At 34.2% G+C, this 20,804-nt stretch overlaps 3 protein-coding genes across 6 annotated transcripts; 2 read left to right on the forward strand and 1 right to left on the reverse strand.

Moving 5' to 3' along the window:
* The first annotated feature begins 6,482 nt into the window (after positions 1–6,482).
* Positions 6,483–7,076, forward strand: LOC130810921 (uncharacterized). The gene has a single exon (XM_057677042.1). It carries the CDS (start codon positions 6,483–6,485, stop codon positions 7,074–7,076), a length of 594 nt encoding a protein of 197 aa, XP_057533025.1.
* Positions 7,073–7,777, forward strand: LOC130810922 (uncharacterized). The gene has a single exon (XM_057677043.1). It carries the CDS (start codon positions 7,073–7,075, stop codon positions 7,775–7,777), a length of 705 nt encoding a protein of 234 aa, XP_057533026.1.
* Positions 7,778–8,114: 337 nt separating this feature from the next.
* On the reverse strand, positions 8,115–18,641 carry LOC130811265 (E3 ubiquitin-protein ligase BRE1-like 2). 4 transcript variants are annotated; one of them, XM_057677491.1, is made up of 20 exons: positions 18,233–18,641; positions 17,865–18,129; positions 15,860–16,021; positions 15,676–15,763; positions 15,317–15,547; positions 14,993–15,160; positions 14,664–14,857; positions 14,463–14,546; positions 12,973–13,092; positions 12,718–12,904; positions 12,482–12,642; positions 12,081–12,152; positions 11,865–11,941; positions 10,419–10,613; positions 9,674–9,746; positions 9,468–9,554; positions 9,228–9,365; positions 8,951–9,153; positions 8,599–8,761; positions 8,115–8,506 (listed from the first exon to the last, which is right to left on the reverse strand). In XM_057677491.1, exons 2-20 carry the CDS (start codon positions 17,967–17,969, stop codon positions 8,375–8,377), a joined length of 2,640 nt encoding a protein of 879 aa, XP_057533474.1. In that variant the 5' UTR covers positions 17,970–18,129; positions 18,233–18,641; the 3' UTR covers positions 8,115–8,374. The 4 variants fall into 4 exon arrangements, with proteins under 4 accessions (XP_057533474.1, XP_057533475.1, XP_057533473.1 ...); XM_057677492.1 differs by having other exon boundaries at positions 14,993–15,118; positions 18,233–18,425; XM_057677490.1 differs by having other exon boundaries at positions 14,993–15,169; positions 18,233–18,425.
* Positions 18,642–20,804: the final 2,163 nt, after the last annotated feature.

Here is a 20,804-nt window from a genome sequence, read left to right on the forward strand (position 1 = left end):
CAGGTACTTGAGTATGAACTACACCCTGATAGAGCCGATACACCTGAGCCTTACGCAAGTCCACCTAGAAAGGGAAGACCAACCACAAGCAAAACCCTTAGAAGAAATAAAAGCGCGTTTGAATATAGTAGATCATCTTCTCGTGGTCGAGGGTCTAGATCTTCATCTCGCTGGAGATCAAGTGGTAGATCTAGTGGTCGGGAAACACAAGCCTCAGTTGGAATTAATTTTAGCTTCAACTTATCCGGTACACAAACCTCGGATAATCCAGGAGGTCGTGATTTTTCAATGTTTCCATGACCTAATCACATCCCGCACATTCTTCCTCCTTACTTGTTTGATTGGATTGATGTCTTAGGTGATGGTAACTATGGATTTAGAGCTATCGCCGCCACAGAGTTGGGAGGCGAGGAGGCATGGCCAATTTTAAGACGTGCTATGTGTATGAAAATGCAAATGAACAGAGACCAATACCTAAGTTTGTATCTATCGCAGGAGTCGTTAGACGATGCTATATTCAGAATTGGTTCACACAGCAATGGACCTGCTCCTTATATTCACTGGATGGATGCACCGATGGCATTGTACTCTGCAGCAACGTTTCTTAACATTGGCATTGCTTATTATGGTTCTGCTGACGGTAATCCGCTGTACAACTGTTTGGTTCTTCCGTTAAGGAAAGCATCGGACGTGCATAGTGTAAATAAAGTTATACATATATGTTGGGTGAATAGAAATCATTTTGTTCAACTATTAATGTACGACGATTCATCTCCACTGCCGCCAGTCCATCAACGTTGGAGAGAAGCAGTTGACAATTTTTCAGACATATAGAAACACATTTTACTAGTAGGATTATGCTTTGGAATAAACTATGCGGGCCACGACCACCACAACGTAATAACACCGCTGAAGATGCTGTAAATTTAGATAGTCCATAGTGTAACGTGATGTGTAAATCATTATTCAGTTTTACTATAGAAATTGTAGATGGGATTCAATTTGTAGATGGTCCATAGTTTTACTATTATGTACGTCATTACTATAGAATTATAGATGAAATTCAATATGTATAGTAATGTTGTAAATTAATAAAAGCATTGATGTAAACATGAAATAAATTTAATGTAAAAAGCGTTGATGTAAATAAATAAACGCATTAATGTAAATTAGTTTAAATACAGACTATGAAGGGCCATGCCCCTTAAAAGCTTGCCATTCGTCAAATAAATCTTTAACATCACCAAGGTATACATCTAAAGCATGTCTTTCCCCGGGGGTCATTTCCGCAACAGCAGGCAATCTCGCCAATGGAGCGATTCGACTCGGCCATTCATCCAGAAACTGGAAAAAAAAGAAAAGAAAAAAGAGTGTGAATAAATATTAAACAACATCTAAATAACACAACGACATAATAGAAAACAAATAAATTCAAAAAACTAAAGTGTGATGTGATGTACAATACCTAAGTCTCCGTCATGCAGTCCCTCAGCTTGTTGATCTCACGACCTAGCTTGGGCGTGGACCACATCTCCGCCCTAGTCTTATTAGGCACATTTGCTCGGAGAGGATGAGGGCGAAAGGCGGCAAAGTACTCGTAAATCCATGTCTGGAGCAATGTGAGGCAACCTGTAATGGTCTTGCAACCAGCCCTAGATGCCATTACCAGTTGGCGATACATGTAGGCCAGTGTCACCGCACCCAAGGCGATCTCATCCTGATCAACGTTGACGGCAAGTATCGGGTGAGGTCGCATACTGGTTCTGGTCTTATCCGCCAGCAGGGTAGAGCCGACAATAGCCATGTAGTAGGCTGTCGACTGGGTCTCCATAGCCTGGCACCGATGACACAACTACATCACTTCAGCAACGTTGACACAATCGCTGGTGAATATCCCTTTTCGTCGTAGCTCGGACATGGGCTCTCCAAACAGATTAGTAATACCAACCTGCCACTCCCCCTCAGAAGACTCAGCCGGTAGAGAACCCTCAATACCTATGCCCAATATACGTTGCACGTCGTGCAACATAATCGTCATCTCCCCCCATGGCATGTGGAAGGTGTTCGTATCCGGCTGCCACCTCTCCACGAAGGCCGATATCAAAGCACAGTCGATGTTCTGGTGCATAACGTACGGTAGCTGGCCGAGGGGAGTAGCAGGTAGAACATCGTAAAGCGTGTCGGTCATATCCCGCAGTCCGATGATCGCCTCCAACAGCTTCTTTCTACTACGACATTCCAGAACCAGAGGCGTACGCTCAGAGCCGTCAAAAATAAGTTTAGTTATGTGCCCGCCATAGCTGGGTATTAGGCGCGTATCTGTGGGCCCCCCGGGCTGGGGCGATGTGACTAACCAGTCCGTTCCAGCGGACTGTGAGCGTCTGCTCCCCCATGGCGGCTCATTACCAACGAGACTATGTCCGGCACGCTCAAATGCGCCTGAAGAACTAGGGCCGGCACGTGCGAATCTCCCGTCGGGCCCCCGGACAGCAGTCCAGTCCACTGGGCGAAGATCAGGACCTTGGTATTGAACATCATCAGCATCATTATCATCATCACAAGAAACCCCCCAACTACTCTGGAGGCTGCTAGCCTGGTCATCAAAACGAGTACGCACTTGGTTCAGTGTACTCGACCGTTGGGCCTCACTGTGTTTGGCAGCCTCTTCCTGCATAGCCCTCCTAGTAGAACCTGTCACCTCCCTCTCATGAGGGTCCCCTCTGAGTAGGGTAGGCCTAGAACTATTACCGCTCAACAAGTTTCTAAAAAAACCCTTTCCTTTTCCTTGATTACCAGTCGTTTACTACAATTTTTAATAATTTAATTAACTATTATTAATAAATAAACATAATCAAACGTTACGTTAAATTAACCACATGAACAAAAGACAATAATTAATTAGCAACAACAATATTTAACTAATCATTATCAACAAATATAATGTAAGAACATATTTATTATTATTATTATTATTATTAATATTATTGTAATTAATTTTCTAAATTGACAATAATCATAATAATAATAATTATATTAACAAAATAATAAAATTAATAATAATCATAACAATAATAACACAAACAATAATAATAATCATAACAATAATAACAAAAAAAATATTTAAAAATAAAATTAAAGAAAAATTTACTAACAATAACAATAACAACAACAACATCACTAACAAAAATAATAAAAATAATATTTGTTGTGGAAAATTAGTCTTGAAACAAAGAAGCTCGAGGAGGAGCTCAGAGAGTGGAACGAAAAGGTTACTCAGATGACTGCTGAAACAGGGGAGGCTGCAATCCAGAGACTTCACGAGGAAATAAAGGAGTGCAAATCTATCCTCAAATGCGGCGTCTGCTTTGATCGGCCAAAAGAGGTAGGCTTCTCATCATTGACCCGTCATTTTCTTTTTCTTAATATTTAGTATATATTATATCATTTTGGTGAACGAGAAACTATTTCATGTAGGTGGTCATTGTGAAATGCTACCATCTTTTCTGCAACGCATGTATACAACGAAACCTGGAAATTCGTCATAGAAAGTGCCCTGCCTTTGGTACCCCATTCGGGCAGAGTGATGTTCGATTTGTAAAGATATAAAATAAAAAAAAAGCTCATAAATTTCCAAATGGTTTTTTTTGGGTTACAAATAATCGGATGTTTTATATGATAAAAGTACACCACATAATTGTACTTGGCTGCTTAAGTAGCTATGCTCCCGAACCCACATTGTAAATAGATGTTTCTCTAATATCCTGCTTGGGTATATTTGAACCCTAATTTTTGTGAAGTCCGTACATTTTGATATGGTATAACCAAAAACTGTTACTGGTGCCTTTCAGTTTTGATGGCTTTAATTATGACCGACTTCACTCGGACTAGGACCACCCAACGGGACCTCATTGCTCCAAACCCTTCTTTTCCATTCTTAACCTTTATATACTCCTACTATTCTACGAAATTTATAAAACTTTTTTTTAACAGACTGTTTAGAATAAGATTGTATCGCCATAAGATATGCATTTAATTAGTTTGTTTTTTTAATTGATCATTTTAAGATTGTAGTAATCACTAAAAGGTTTTATAAGTGGTTATTTTAAAACTATAAAAAAATAATCATTTTAAGATTATAATTGGTCATTTTAAAATAGATGGTTTTACTAGGTTATAAATGATCGATTAAAGACTGAAAGTGTACATTTCGTGCGGCTGACCTGCGGTGGGCTCGTGGATTTCGTGCGACTAGCCCATTTTTTAATTTTTTTTAATTTTTTTTAATTTAAAATAATACGATTCGATGGAAAATTCGTAATTTTTTAAAGTCTAGGGGCAAATTTGTCATTTTATTGGGGGTGGCGATGTTTAAAGATTGGGTATTAAAAATGCATAATGGTTGAAATATACTTTTTGTGCTAGAGGTCAAGGATTTCAACCTTAGGCCTCTTAATTCTTTTGTTTGAATAATATAATAATGAAACATCTGAGCGAGCGTAAACAGTTAATCTTTTGAGAAACTGTTGCTTTAAGAGACGTATTTTAAGCTCAACCTAATAAAGATTAATACTTATTTATCGTATTTAATGCCTATTTACATTATCTTTTATGCTTATTTGCCGTATTCTTAAGGCCTACTTTTAATATCTTAAATGTCTATTTACATCAGTCTTAATAACTACTTACAATAAATTAAAAAATACATAATAAGCCGGCCCAATTAAAGATGGTCTCTCAAATAGAGCGTCTCTAATAAAAATTTGTGGAGCATAAAATATCATCTTTCACAACTTGTTTTCAATTGAATTTTTAAGAATTTGTTTGTTCTATGTAAAACTTAACTGTATCGTATAAAAAAAATAATTTTATCTATATTCTAGGAATTGGTCATAATATATTGGGCTAACCTATTGAAAATTAAATTCCTTAAAAATGATACTTCATAAAATAATTGAACCTTTTAGCTTATAAGAAAGTGGGCACCCCACAATAATAAGTGGAAAGCGCACTTGATAATCAATAATATCCACATCTACTACCACAATATTCCACAAACTGAAAAACATGTTTAGGTGGACTATACCGAAATAAGGACTAAAATAAACTTTTTTAAAAAAAGTTTTCAAAATAAGTTTTATGAAATTTTAAGTTTTAAAATAAACGTATTTTATATCCGAGTCTAAAGTTAAGGTTATTTGCTATTAAGAGAAAAAAAAATTCATCACGCCTTTGTTTGCTGTTACTAGCAGTGAATAAGACAATATCATAACATTTAATGGAAAAAACCAAATAGTATGCTCGTCAATCGTCATTATCAACAGCGAACAAACATTGTTTTTTTTTGTCCCTTTGAATGTTATAATATTGTCTTCTTTTTATTCATTATTAGTAACAACGAACAAAATCGTGGTAAATTATTTTTCTGTTATTCGTTGTTATAATGTTTCAAAGCTTACTTTGATAATTTTTTTATTAAAAAATTTTGTTTTATTGCATTTCTCGACTATACCAAACTTAGGAATGTGATGACCAAATTGCATTTAATTTTTAAATAATTAAATGTGATGGAACATTTCATATATAAAAAGCCAAATGGGCATGTCAACGTGTCAATTACATGGTTTGAAATGTACTTAGGCATGTAAACTTTTTGATTAGGGTTTCTATCGTAAACATGATGTAAAACATAATTGTTATAAATTAAACTTGATAACCCTCTATACAATTTTTAAAACTTATCGCAATTTATTAAAGCTTGTATGCGATTATTACAATGAAAATAAACGTATTTAGACTTTAACTTAATAGAAATAATAAGATTTAAAGAATTGTTATGTTAATAAAAGACTTATAAGCATAATGAATACATTTAGTCCTTCTATCTCATGAAAATTGCACCATTAGCAATTTGTAAAAAATTAAGAAAAGTAAATAAAATACTCTTTTAATATGAATGAGAATTATAGTTGAAGTGCAAGTATGGCCAAAAATATAAATTAGGCAAATTTGATGAAATGGATTAAAAAGAACACAAATTCTTGAATGAGACAGCTAGTTTCTTAAGAGACGTATCTAAAGCCCAGCCCATTAAAGATTAATATCTACTTATCATATTCGTAATACTTACTTGCATTATCCTTAATGCTTACTTTCCGTATCCTTGATGCCTATTTTTAATATTTTAAATGTCTACTTACATCATTCTTAATCTTTACTTACAATATTTTAAAATATATATAACGGATCAGTCCATTTAGAGATGGTCTCTTACAAGAATGTGTAAATGAGATGGTCTCTATAGGGTTGACCAAATGTACACTTTTAGTCTTTAATCGATCACTTATAACCTAGTAAAACCATATATTTTTAAATGACCAATTATAATCTTAAAATGATTATTTTTTTATAGTTTTAAAATAACCACTTAAAAAACCTTTTAGTGATTACAATCTTAAAATGATCAATTAAAACCTTTTAGTAACATGAGAGGTGAAATCAATGGCCTTAAGACTTTGATTATGAATGATACTCCAAGAGCCTACTACATTCATTGTTTTGCTCATCAACTACAACTAGCTCTAGTTGCGGTTGCTAAAAAGAATGATAGTTGTAGTTGGCTTTTTGAAGTACTTGCAAACTTGATGAATGTGGTTGGAGCTTCTTGTAAGAGAAGAGACATGATTCGAAAAAAGCAAGCTCAAGTAGTGGCTCAAGCATTGAAAGTGGGGGAAATTGAAAGTGGATCGGGTTTAAATCAAGAACGTGGTTTGAGTAGGCCGGGAGATACACGTTGGGGATCTCATTACAAGTGTCTAATAAATATCACGAACTTGTTTCCATCAATTATTGAAGTACTTGAGTGGATTGGAAAACATGGCACTTCGGACGATAAGTTCAAAGCTCAAATTGTTTCGGGATTTTTGGAGTCATTCGATTTTGTTTTTGTGGCTCATTTGATGTTGATTATCTTTGGCTACACTAATGATTTATGTATTGCTTTACAAAGAAAGGAACAAGATATTGTTAATGCCATTAGACTTGTTAGTACTACAAAAAAATGTGTTGCAAAAAGATGAGAGATGAAGGATGGGATAATCTCTTAAAAAAAGTTATTACATTTTGTACTAAACACGAGATTGATGTTCCATCTATGGATGCTCATTATGTGCCTCAAGGAAGAGGAAGACGTTTTGTTCAACAAGCTACAAATCTACATCATTTTCGGGTTGGAATCTTTTTGGAAGTAATTGATTTGCATCTTCAAGAGCTTGATAACCGTTTTAATGAGGTTAACATGGAGTTACTTACATGCATGGTCTCTCTAAGTCCTCAAGGTAACTTTTCTTCTTTTGATAAAGAAAAGATACTTAAACTTGCTTCTTTATATCCCGAGGAGTTTTCATGTAATGATTTAACGGCTCTTGATCTTCAACTCGATGTGTTCTTGGATGCTATGTTAAACGATGAAAGATTTCATGATTTGAAAGATATCAATTCTCTTTCCATGATGCTTGTTGAAACAAAGAGACATGAGACATTTCCTCTTATACATTTGCTAATCAAGTTGATGTTGATTCTTCCTATTGCTACGGTAAGTGTAGAAAGAGTGTTTTCCGCAATGACATATGTCAAAAGTAAGTTGAGAAATAGCATCGGTCATCAACTTATGAATGATTGTTTGGTTACTTTTATTGAGAAGGAAGTGTTTCTACAAGTTTCCGATGAAATGATTATTAATCGTTTTAAAAGTATGAAGACTCGAAGGATGAATTTGTAATTTTAAAGTATATTAGTGTAAGACTTTAAGTATTGTAAGATTTTTATTGTTATTTTAGATTGTAAGACTTTAACTATTGATTCTATTATATGTTGTAATTTTTTTATTTTTTAAAAAAAATTTATTCGATTATCCGAACGACATGACGTTCGTATTTTGTACCCCCAGTTTGAAATTGCTGCGTCCGCCACTGCTTATACCCATAACTTGTGACAGCATGAATGCAGGATTTCCCGAAAACATTCATGAAATCAGAGATAGAATGAACTTGAACAGATTTCCCGAGAAGAGATGTCGCCATTGAGAAATTTCCGATCTTATGAACTATGGAAAAGAATGAACTAAAAATTTAATATTCTTTTACTCTTACATAATTTAGGGCATAAAGTACAATCATCCTATGGTACATTGTAGGAAATATCATTGTAGTTTCTAATGCCGGGTTTGCTAAGCTAATTGCTATTTACAATGTGGGTTCGGGAGCATAGCTACTTGAGCAGCCAAGTACAATTATGTGGTGTACTTTTATCATATAAAACATCCGATTATTTGTAACCCAAAAAAAACCATTTGGAAATTTATGAGCTTTTTTTTATTTTATATCTTTACAAATCGAACATCACTCTGCCCGAATGGGGTACCACAGGCAGGGCACTTTCTATGACGAATTTCTAGGTTTCGTTGTATACATGCGTTGCAGAAAAGATGGTAGCATTTCACAATGACCACCTACATGAAATAGTTTCTCGTTCACCAAAATGATATAATATATACTAAATATTAAGAAAAAGAAAATGACGGGTCAATAATGAGAAGCCTACCTCTTTTGGCCGATCAAAGCAGACGCCGCATTTGAGGATAGATTTGCACTCCTTTATTTCCTCGTGAAGTTTCTGAATTGCAGCCTCCCCTGTTTCAGCAGTCATCTGAGCAACCTTTTCGTTCCACTCTCTGAGCTCCTCCTCGAGCTTCTTTGTTTCAAGACTAATTTTCCACAACAAATAAACGTTTCCTTGATTAATTCATGAATTAATCACTACAAATATACTTTCTTTGTGTATATGAATTTTAAAAAATTTTAAAGATAGGTTTTTTAACAAAAAGAGAGGATACTTCCGAAAATTTGTATTAAGATACCATGTGCAACATAGGATTAAGAAACCATGCTATTACCTTTCGATGTCCAATTCCCTTTGGACTTCAGCAGTCTTCCTTTGAATGTGCTCATATTCCTTCTCCGATGAAGTAAGAGCAGATTTCGCCCATTTCAACTCCTTCTCGACATCCAACAATTCCCATTTTGCTCTCTCTAGACTAACAATAAGGTGTCTGTCTTCCTGACAATGGTTCAAGGCCTCACACATAATAGTTTTCATCTGCAAATAATTAAATGATTTCTTAATTACAATAACCTAAAAAAAATTCACAATAAAAAACAACAGACGCAAACCTCCTCTTCGCTCCGTGAAATCCTTCCCCTAAGAGATTCCAGCGACGCATTAACCAACTCAAATTGCTTAACCAAGGCTTGCTTCTCAGACAAGAGTGTATTCACAGATTGTTTTGTCTTCACACTTTCGGATACCAGCTGATAAATAAAATGCAGCACAATAGCATGTTAGTCAATGCATTAAATTACCAAAAAAAAAGAATTGAATTCAGTCATGAAGGGACAAGACTAGCATTATGCCTTGATATTATAGTCATCTCTTTCAGTGATCTGCTGCAAAAGATGTTGATTTTGTGTTTGCATATCTTCATAAGCTTGACCAATGATCTGAAAAAAAGAAGCAATTAGAGAGGGCGGGAAATAAGTCATTTTCCAAGGAAGCTAACTACAAATGCAATACTTTGATTACTGGAATTTTTAGAGATAAAGAGGAAAGACATGAGAACCTCAATTTCAGAAATATAAGCTTCTGCCTCTGCATCTTTTATTTTTATTGCTTCTGTCAGTTCACAGACATCCCTGCAGATAGACAACTTGTAAATTCCAAGAGGATAAAAATATTTAAACTAGTTAATCATTCAGTACTTGGCAATTAAACAACGTTAAGTTAGATGCGGAAGTCTCAATTTTTGTAGTCTGCTTTGTACCATCTTAGCCTGCAGTATGCCTCTGTCAATTGAAGTCAAGATAAACTGTTTTTGAAATCTGAAGCAAGGCTCCATCCTTCAAAATCTTTCAAAATACTACACCTGTTCACCATACAAAACTTCATATGGGTGCTATGCACAGCTGATTTGCTTTATAATTCGCAATTTGCTCAAAATGACCAAAAAAATCCCAAAACCAACATAATTTGCTTTTCTTTGTTGCATTTTGCAATGAGATTAGTGAATCATGTGACACTGGTTCTAGGTATGCAATACTATTTTATAGCATCTAACTATCCATTACCATCAGAATCTTACAATATCTAACTATCGGGCTCAGAATTTGGACGAGGGTGGTTACAACTGCAAAATTTACACCTACATACCATTCTCTGAGATGGTACAAACTCCTTCATCCCCTCCATCGGGGAAAACCTCTACCTCTACCTGCTAAATTCTTCCCGCTAATTGTTCGAACTCATTAATATATAAATCCAAAATTTACCAAACTAGATCCTGAATTAAAATTGTATATAGTTCAAACCTTTCAGTAGCATCCAATTTGGCTCTTAAATCAGCAATTTCAGCTTCTGCAGCAGAGAGACGGAGCTGGCAGGCAGCCTCTGCTTCATTAGCAGCCTTTATACGGAGCTCTAGATTATGCTCATCAAGAGCATGTTTCAACATCTCAGCTTGAGTGCAAGCCCTTCGTTCAGATTCTTGGATTTCCATCAGATCTCTACAACGTTAGAATTCAGACTCTTCATAAAAAAAAACAAGTATATCATATGCACGTGAAGTAGAACAGGAGAAAACATAACAGACAAGAGGTAAGAGTTAATTTCCAACTTCACAACAAAAAATAAAAATCAGTGTCACATAATATCGATCACATATTCACATCAACATATTGAAGAAGAAAACATTTGGACGACCATTAAGAATGATAAATTGGTTCATGTATCAAACCCCAATCTTTTGGAATAAGGATTTGGCATTGTTACTGTTTTGAACCTAATCCTTCAACAGCATTTCCAATTGACAACCCTTCAAAAAAAGAGAATAGACGAAGAGAATCTTTAAGGATGCGCACAAGTGCTGAAACTATGGTTGACGTAAGAGACACCATCTTGGGGTAATGGACAAGCACTTGGTGGCAAAAGGATAATGGAATGTTGTTGAAGGAAACACTCAAACACCATCTTTTTAGAAAAAGGCCTTTGCATGGTATCCTTTGTATAGCTCTATATTCATAAGCATCATAATAGTGTCCAGAATAAGTAAAAGGTTTTCTTCACCGGACTATATTACTCGAACTCTTCATTTTGCTTCACGTACCCATGTCCAAACCTTTATGCTCAGACATTAGTATGGCACTTGGACATTTCATTTTAGGCGTAAAATTAAATATTTAGACATATCCGACACCCGAACACATACCAGTATCCGACATCAGTAACCGAGTTCAAGTAACATAGGAATTCGACTAATCAGACGTATCTAGAGCAAACTAGCCTTTATTAATTCATTAGGCTTGCCTTCCTCTTTACACCAGAAATTCATGTACTAGCAATTGTCTCAAACTATGTAACACAACAATGTCAGAGTTTAATAGAACTTATGTAGGGTAAACGTATATTACCGTGTTTCCATTGTTCTTGCAATATCCCCTTAGCCTCAACAACAAACTTGACCTTCAATAAATCAAGCCAAAAAGGGGCTCCCTTGTAAACGCATTGTTTCAAGGTAAGATCTATTTTTACAAGTTCGGTATTTTTTTGGATTCGCATCGTACTAGACTGAAAGTTGTTGCACGCACCTAAGGTTGTCGGATGTAGATGGGTGTACAAACTATACAATCCTTAGGCACGCTTCTAATTGTAAGGATGAATCACATAGATCACAATTATAAACTAAAACGGATCATAATAAGTTATCCCACATAAAATTATATAGCATTTCAAAAATTCGAAAGTTCTCACCAACATACCTATTGTCGTAACTTCCCTGACCAAGCATATCAACAAATATTTGCAATTCCAACTTTTCTTTTTGCAGCTTCTCAATCTGCAATGTTCACCAAATTTGTAAGTTAAACTAAGCATTAAATAAAACCAAAGTGCATGATCATAATCACTACATCAATTCATTTTAACCCACCCCAACCAATAAAATGATAGAAAACATTACTCGCACAAAGACTCACCAATTCCTTAAGAGATTTAATTTCTGCCATCTGTTGAGCACATTTATCTCCTACGGCTTTCACTTCACTTGTCTAAAAACCAAGGAAAATACAACACATTAGATCCTGTCTTCAAGAAATTGTACAAGATACTAGTCACTATTTTAAAAGGAATAGATCCATAGGAACCTAGTCTCTTTGACAAAGATTTTGTCCTGTGTAGTACTTAATAAATTAAGATCCATAAGTATCACTGAAACTCCATGTGCACGTATTTCCTACAGCCTTAAACAAATAATTTTGTTTCTCTTCTATATATGTGGAAAGCGAAGCACTTAAGAGTAAAGAGTGAGTGACATCTTGGCTGACAACCAAGTAATGTGCAAAAAGTGTCATATTTTCAGAAGATTGTGGGGCTGCACCTTTTGAACTAACAAAGCCTTCTGTGATTCTGCTCCTTCATGCAAGGACAAAGCTTCCTCGGCAATATCTTTCCATCGACTTAATTGAGCCTCCACCATTTCCATTTCTTTTGACAGAGCAGAGGTCATCACACTAAACTCAGCTTTGATATCTGACCTTCCTGTGAAAACTTTCAGGTGTTAGAGCGTGAACAGATATAAAGTTGTACATCCACGATCAAATAAGCCAAACTTACCAGAATCTTGAACAGCTTCCTCCATTTTAGCCTCAAGCTCATTTTTCTCAATAACAGAATTTCGTAACATCAGCTCTAGCTCCTCAACTCTGGCCTCAGCCTTATTAATAGCAACTTTTGCATTCTCTGCTGATTCTGTTTTTGATTCAAGTTCCTTCTCTCTTCTAATAAGGTAAGACCTTTCTGCCTGAAGCATACCTTATCAGAACAAGTGAACACGTATAGATAAACAATTACAAAAACAGTAGACATCACCTGCAAAGATTCTGTCAAAGTTTTGTAGCGCATGAATTCAGCTTTCCAATGGTGGAGTTGATCATTCAGTAAAGTGTACATTCGAGAACTGTAAACATATTTATCATCTTTTATTTCGCTCTGCAATGAATGTACAAATGAATTACAATATTACATTTTAATCCATATGAAGTACAAAATACAGTCCATTCCAAATACTTACGGGATAAGATTAAACAAAATAAACATTTGTCAACTAAAGCCATCTTGAGTTTCTGCTATTGCTGTGGTAGTTGGCAACTACAGCCTTTTTATGTTTTTTTAGCATAAGAAATTCTCGAGAGTTTTAAGAATCAACTACTTAAAATTTATTACCTTGATCAATAATTAGGGACAAAACTAACTGTAAGGTGGTTTGACCACCACTACCCCAATTTTGACCTGTATCTGCAAAAATATTCTATAAACTAGTTTTTCCAATTAACCTTGAATACCAATTCATTAACACCCCTCCCCATATAAATATACTCAACCCAAAACAGCAAACATTTATCTCTCCTAAATCTCCCTCCCTAAGTCCTATTCGTAGTGATTTGTAGCGTAGCAACTTCGGTCAAACAAAACGATTAAAATATATTCGAGCAATTTACTCATTGTAGAGAATATCATCTACATTAATAAAACTATATTTTTAAAAACCAGCAAATTATAGCATATTAGGATAATCATTAATGGCATCAAAAAAAATCAAAGGTTGCATGAAAAACAATCGTTGCATATAATTCAATTATTTGAATTGAATAATGGTTAAGATTTCGAATATCGCACTAGATAGTGATTTATGAGGGAAACAACATCTTACTACACGAAAACTTACAAATATCAATAGACATTCAAAGATATAATGGGAATTCAGCACATAAGGAAAAACTCGAACGAAAAGTTGAGAGAGAGAGAGAGAGAGAGAGAAAGAGGTATACGAAGAAAGGGAAGAACTACGGAAAAGAAGATAACATGAAAAACGGATGAAATAATGGAGTTGATTTAACCCCTGGAAGAGTTTTTAGCTGTGCTTAAGATAGGGAGCTTTTAGGCTGTAAGACAAAAGAGAAGATTGCGGCGAGAAAAGTTCTTGTTAGGGTTTTTGTTAATTTGGGGAATTTAAGCAATTGGTTCACTAACTCAATGCAAATAAATGTTTTTTAAGTTAAATGCAAAAAAGGAATGGAAGTCAAACCAGCAATTATGAGAGGTCATTAAAATGGAAATACCAAAGCAATTCAGCAGAAAAAGGATGCAAATTGAAAATATATATATAATACTAGTTTTAATAATAATAATAATAATAAATACATATTGATTTTTAAAAAAAAATTTGGTACTTTCCATAAATATGAACTTAGGTTGCACTTGGAAAATATTCTATATAACAATTTTTAAGGAGTCACCTAGCAAGAACAGTGTATGAACAAGTTGATTATGCACACAAGTCATTGTTTGATTTAACAGACCTCCACATCTTCCATCTGTTTCGACAGGATTGAAATGTCTTCACGTGCATCCTCAAGCTCAGCAAGACGGTCAGCTGCCAATATCTGCACCACTGCTATATGTTATTACAAACTGATATGAATACACATTACAATTTCAAGACAGGCCACATGTGTACACCTTTTTATGTCAAAACAAGGATGCACTTAAAGGCCACGTACCTCAGCTTCTTCAATTGAGTCTTTCAGATCCTGCAGACCCATTGATCTATCAGGTGGCTTCAAAAAAGACATGGCTCCATTTACAACCACAGAGGTCGGGTTGTAAGTCCCAGATACCAAATTCTTCTGCATTCTCAGATTCACAAGCTTTCGTCTGCTATCTTCAAGCTCAGCCATGTATTCTTCTACCTCACCTTATAACACATTGAGAAGGAGAAGAAACAAGAAGAGTTAAACAGAGCAATAAAACAAATAACAGTACATACTACTCCTAATTTCAACATCCACGAACATTCCTAAAGGCCAAAAATGAAGAGAGCCCTACTGACCACTGATATGTTTAATCTCAGCTTCATCAGCTGGCTGGTTCTGAATGTAGCTCTGGATTTTATCAGCATACATTGAATGTTTTTGATGTAGACCATCAATGACAGCTTTAAGACTTCTAGCCTCATCTGCCATCATCTCTTCAACTTTATTCAACTTAAAGATAGCATCTGCATTATCTACAACAGTAAAAAAAAAAGAAAAAAAAAAAGAAAAGGACAGTGCTTGATTGGAAAATGTTCATGGTATCAAATGCAACAATAACTATAGCAGCTACCGAAGTACAGACTGTATAGTAATTAATATCCAAAATTTAACTTTAATACCTTCTGTAGAAAAGCTTTCATGTAATTCCTGAGAAACAGTCATAATATTCTTTTTCTGAACATCAACAAAGTCTTCAAGCCATTTAAGTAACTTTTCAATTGAAGATTGGCGCTGGGCGAGGATACCTTCAATAAATTCAACACCACTATCTTCCCCGGTGCACCCAATAGATTCAACTTTTAGAAGACTGCAGAGAAAAGTTTCCTCTGCAGGACATGAAGCAATTGAACCTAAAAGGAATTTGAGTCAATCTTCAATTAAAGCAAACATTAAATCTAAGCAGAATTCAAATTATTGTCAATGTGAGAATCAAAAAAATCTCAGTTGGATCACAGATTCAAGGCTTAGCTAAGACAACCATAAGAAAAGTCTTCAGAGTCTAAAGTTTGCAAAACATCAAGGCCTCCACCAGCTTTAGCCCCAAGGAACACTAAATCATCAACCAACTACATCACAAGAACATCAAACCACGTAAGCAAATAGAAGTAAAAGCAGAGACACCAATCCAAAAAGATATAAACTAACAGAATTTAGTATGTAACCTGGTTCCATAAGTGCTTCACAGTTGTTATCATATCATCGTAAGAAGATTGTCTCTCTTTTAATTCTTGAATTTTAACTTCTAGATCATGCAATTCCTGTTTTTGGGCATCTAGTTGCTGTACAAGTTTTTGATTTTGGTATTGGAGGACAGCTGCATCAACCTGCAATAGACAAAGAGCTATTCATAGATGCCATCTAAGACAAATTCCCATCCTCAAAGACAAGCTTGTCGCAACTAAGAATCTCAAAATTCTATGACAATGAGTTTAAGCATTAATTGGCATATAGTAATTTTCACAACCTCATTTACTAAGGTACTTAAGATTAGGAGCATTGTGAACAGAAAACCAATGATTGGGAAGCTGTAATTATGTGATTATTGATTTAAGTATTGGGACAAGAAGGATGCTGCAAGCAGTTCAGATAAACGAGAACCAACGGTAGCACCACACTGGAGTCAACCTCCATAAAGGAGAGATAGGTTGGAAGGTGACGAGAAGATCTTAATCAACATATAATTTTAGTTAATCAACAAATATACATTCCATGCATTGCTCATGTAATCCATAGTCTAGTTCAGGTAAAAGAAATATAGGGGTATCTAGTTCATATAGATAAACACCAGGAAAGACAAGGGAGCCAGGACGTATAATCACAAGAAAATAGGGATACAAAGAAAAAAAAGATGGGAAAAGGCTGGTCTATAATAAGGTAGGTACAAAACGTCTACTTAAATGCCATTCTGCAATGGGCCAAGAACTTGTCATTCTTTGAAATGGCATGGTATCACATGTGATTAAAAGGAGTTAGTCTTTCATTTTACATATCAGCCATTTAAACTCTATTTCCATATTGAAATCTTATAACAATTATGTAAAAAGTACCACACAATTTAAACTATAAATTAAGAAAGTATTCTAAAGATCTTGAATTACAATGAATACTACATTTATTTTAATTTATCATACCACACAACAATGGCCACAAAGTGAGCAATAACATGTACCACACAAATGTTCACAAACAATGCGAAATCACGCGAGTGTTCACTAATCAGAAAGGGAAAAACACTATATTTGGTAAATAATTATGTAGTACCCATTATTGTTCCCGCAAAGCATGACATGGCACATGCAACGGTGCAAGATCTTGCTTTTAGTCTTTTACATTCGCAATCCTCACCACAACCCCTTCTAACGCAATAAAAACAAGAAAACAAATCACAGAAGGACAATTTTCCGGAAAAGGAAATCAATAAAAATTTTGTCTTTCAGATCAAACAAGAAAATTCACTAGCCAAAGCCTGAAATTTGCTTCTAAAAATACCAAAGATTAAAAAGGTGATCTGCCTTATTTCGATTAACAAAAGACTCCTGCCTGATTCAAAATATAACCAACCATTTTGATTCAGGTGACTTGGTAAACATCAAACTCTTTATAAGCAAACATCAATAGCCAAATCTTGGGGAATAGTATACCACGACCAGAGCAAAATATAGTAGCAGTATCTAAATGCCAAACAATCCTTGCAACTCAAGTCTCAATTTCACATACACTCAGCTACATTATAACACCTCTTATATAAACTACAGCATCCATTTTAAATCATTCATTAAAATTGGATTTCTTGGGGAAGCGCCTGCCTACCCACCAACAAGTTATATAAAAAAAAATAGTGTACTTTACTTGACATTCCTCCCCCCACCCCAGAAAATACTTGGTACTTTCACTTATTAAGTGGTATATGCCTGCTTCATTATAATTTTCAATTTTTGCCATTTTCGTCACCGAACCCAACTCCGTGCAACCTAGTTTAAGAAACAATACAATATAGACTACCATAGCATAAAAAGTAAAAACCTTCATAAAATCATAACAATTGCATACAACTAATAATCAATGAAAACTCTTAATTTTTATTTCATAACCAAATTACCAACAACTGAAAGCTTTAAGCAATTCAATCAATATTAATCGAACATGGATAAAAAGAGAAAGAAATACCGATTTGCTATCAGGGGAGAGAATGGAGTTGCGAGCCATTGGAGGAGAATTAATGCTCAAATGAGGTCTTTTCTTATCTGGTTCATCTAATTCTGCGTTTTCCATTACCTTTCCTGCTCTTGAACCTCCACCACCATTAGCCTACTCCCAAAAACCCTAACCCTAACGCTAAACCCCCTCAAAACCCAAATTAAACAATAAATTCAATATAAATTTTGAAGAAGAAAGAACAAAATAAGACCAGCCCAGATTGAATCTGAAAAACCTGAAGCATGCACACATTAAAAGGTTAGAAATCATCAAAAATTGAAACTTGAAAAATTATATTCGTGCAACCTAAGATGACGTAATTGAATTTAAGAACTAACCCTTTTTCTAATTCAGTTTATTCGAATTATAGAGATGAGGAAATTGGGAAAGTAGAAAGAGACTAATGAGAGATTGATGAAAGTGAGTGAAGAATGAAGGATGAGGAAGGAAGGAAGGAAGAGAATTGCAGGGTATCCGTTGTGCAGGGAGAATTGAGAAATGTAGGAGTGAGTGAAAGATAGAACAATTAACTAGGGCACGTAAAACTTGCCTAAAACTCATTTAAGTAACCATTAATTAAATGTGTTGATTAATTTTTCGAGAATATAGCATGATTATATTAATTATTAATGAAATGGGTTAATTGATTTATTTAGATTTTTGATAATGCGTTAATGTTTGAGTTAAGCATTTTTAACTTGTTTTATTCGAACATTAATGTTATTCATTTTGAGGGAGAAATAGAACACTTCTTGTATAATGGTTAATAAGTAAGAGTTACTTTTATGAGAGATTACTTTCGGCTAATAATTATATTAGTTGGACTATTTAGAAACATAACACACAAGAATCTATATTGTTATTTTGATTACTCGAGTATATTCATTATATTGTGTTATAGTAAGTCTAAAGTCATAATAGAAACAATCTTCATCTGCTTTTTTCCGATCAGAAGATGATCACGTTGTGTTGTAGCGTTGGGTAGCAAAACAAATTTTATCTCCCTTCTACTTAGGCTGTGTGAATTTAGCATCTATTAAGTGATTTTGGTTTTCTCCATCCTTATATGTTCTTCTCTAAATATTCACTCCAAAAAGGTAATATAAATTACTAGTATAAGAACACATACAATGCACGGAGTATTTTGTATAAAGTTATATATAAATATAATGAAACAGTCGTATTATTAATGAGATTTCATTAGTCGTTTTTAGCGCCTAATTTTTTTTATATATTTGTTCATTACTAATTAAAATTTAATTAGTGGTGGTAGTAATTTGAAAAATTACTATGATGATTAAAAACTTGTCAACTCGTAACGTAGTTATGAAGTGTAACAAATAACGTAAACTTTGGAGGTAAAACTTAAAGTTAAGCAACTACCCATAACATTTCGGGATAATTATAATACTTACCGGAAAACATTATTTACCCATGTTGAGAATAAATTAAATATTTCATACATATACATGTGATTTTTAAACATGAAGTACATGTTACATAACTTGTTACATGTACAACAATTTTTACCCAAACCTTAAACTATCTTAGATAAACCTTTCTTATACCATATTAGACCAAATTGAGGATAGAAATCACCTCAAATCAGCCCCAAACAGCAGCCCCTAGCTGCCATACTAGCCCTCTTTTAGCCCCAAAACCCACTTACACACTCCACCAAATTCTCTACCCAAAGCCCCTTTTATTCTTACCCAAAGCCCCTTTTATTCTTACCCAAAAACACCATCATAACAAGCATGCAAACATGATAAATCAAGACATATTTGCTGTCCAGATTTTCAGCTTCATCAACCTTCTTTCACTCTTCATTTTACTCCTAAATTCATCCATAAGCACAATAGAAGTTCAATCTTACAATTCCTAGCAAAAACACATTCTTTTCTCATCAAATCTTCTTTAAAAATCCATCTAAAACTTCTAAAAATTTATGTTTATAAACTCAAATCTCCCATTAAAATAATCTTCATTTTAAGAGCTTTCCATAGACACCAAATTTGAAGAAATCCACCAAGTATAGAGTAAGTTATGTTCATTTCTTTATTCCACTAGTTTTTCTTAAAACTTGTTCATGTAAACATTTTTTTTACATGAATCTTTCTATAAACTAAGATCATTATAAAATGAATATTTTATCTCTAAACTAAGAAAATCATCACTTATAAATCTATAAAAATCGGCTATAATAGAAAGTAAGAAGATGTATTTCCACAAACATATAAATTTTGTTACTTAAAAGATTCAAGTAAAATTATGGGACTTAACTAAATATGTTGCTCAACATAATAAGTATACTCCAAATATGTTAAAATCATCACAAGTATTAGTTTAACAACTCTAACTAGGGAAAGTTAAGTACATGTTAGAAATCCAAAATTATTTTTGATTTTTGGATGAATGCAATATGTTTAGTTGAAGAGTTGGAGTTGAGACTTGAAGGGCAAAGACCCGAAGTTAGATCCACTTCTAAGAACGCGTTGGAGCTTACGGAATAATTATATAGGTTTGGAGTCGAGGTATGTCACATGGGGTGATTTTTAAAGGATTTAAGAACAAGAAAATTCCCAAAGAGAAGTTCTTAAATCTTGAAAAAATGATGTCAAAATGATAAATCTGAGTATGGAATAATTTATTACATGTATTATTATTGCGGGCATCATGCATGTTGATCTTATAAATTATTGTATGTTAAAGACATGTTTAACACTACTTTGTGAAATTATTGTTATAAAAATGATTATATGAATTTGAAAATATTTGAAATTCATTTTAAAAGAAATGATTATATTTGAAATTTCCCGTAGCTATATGTTAAGAAAATTTCTTGGATACTTTTTGTTGAGATTATTCGTTAAATTGATATTTTAATGGATTTTAAGGTGTTAAATACTC

The sequence above is a fragment of the Amaranthus tricolor genome, chromosome 4, assembly GCF_026212465.1.
Source record: "Amaranthus tricolor cultivar Red isolate AtriRed21 chromosome 4, ASM2621246v1, whole genome shotgun sequence".
In the NCBI taxonomy this organism is placed as follows: Eukaryota; Viridiplantae; Streptophyta; class Magnoliopsida; order Caryophyllales; family Amaranthaceae; genus Amaranthus; species Amaranthus tricolor.

Coding starts and splice junctions, on each gene's coding strand:
- LOC130810921 (XM_057677042.1), top strand. CDS start 6,483: ATGAGAGGTGAAATCAATGGCCTTAAGACTTTGATTATGAATGATACT.
- LOC130810922 (XM_057677043.1), top strand. CDS start 7,073: ATGAGAGATGAAGGATGGGATAATCTCTTAAAAAAAGTTATTACATTT.
- LOC130811265 (XM_057677490.1), bottom strand. CDS start 17,969: ATGGAAAACGCAGAATTAGATGAACCAGATAAGAAAAGACCTCATTTG. Junction 9,747..10,418: donor AAATTGGATGCTACTGAAAG/GTTTGAACTATA, acceptor GTCTATCTGCAG/GGATGTCTGTGAACTGACAG. Junction 9,366..9,467: donor GAGATGACTATAATATCAAG/GCATAATGCTAG, acceptor TTTATTTATCAG/CTGGTATCCGAAAGTGTGAA.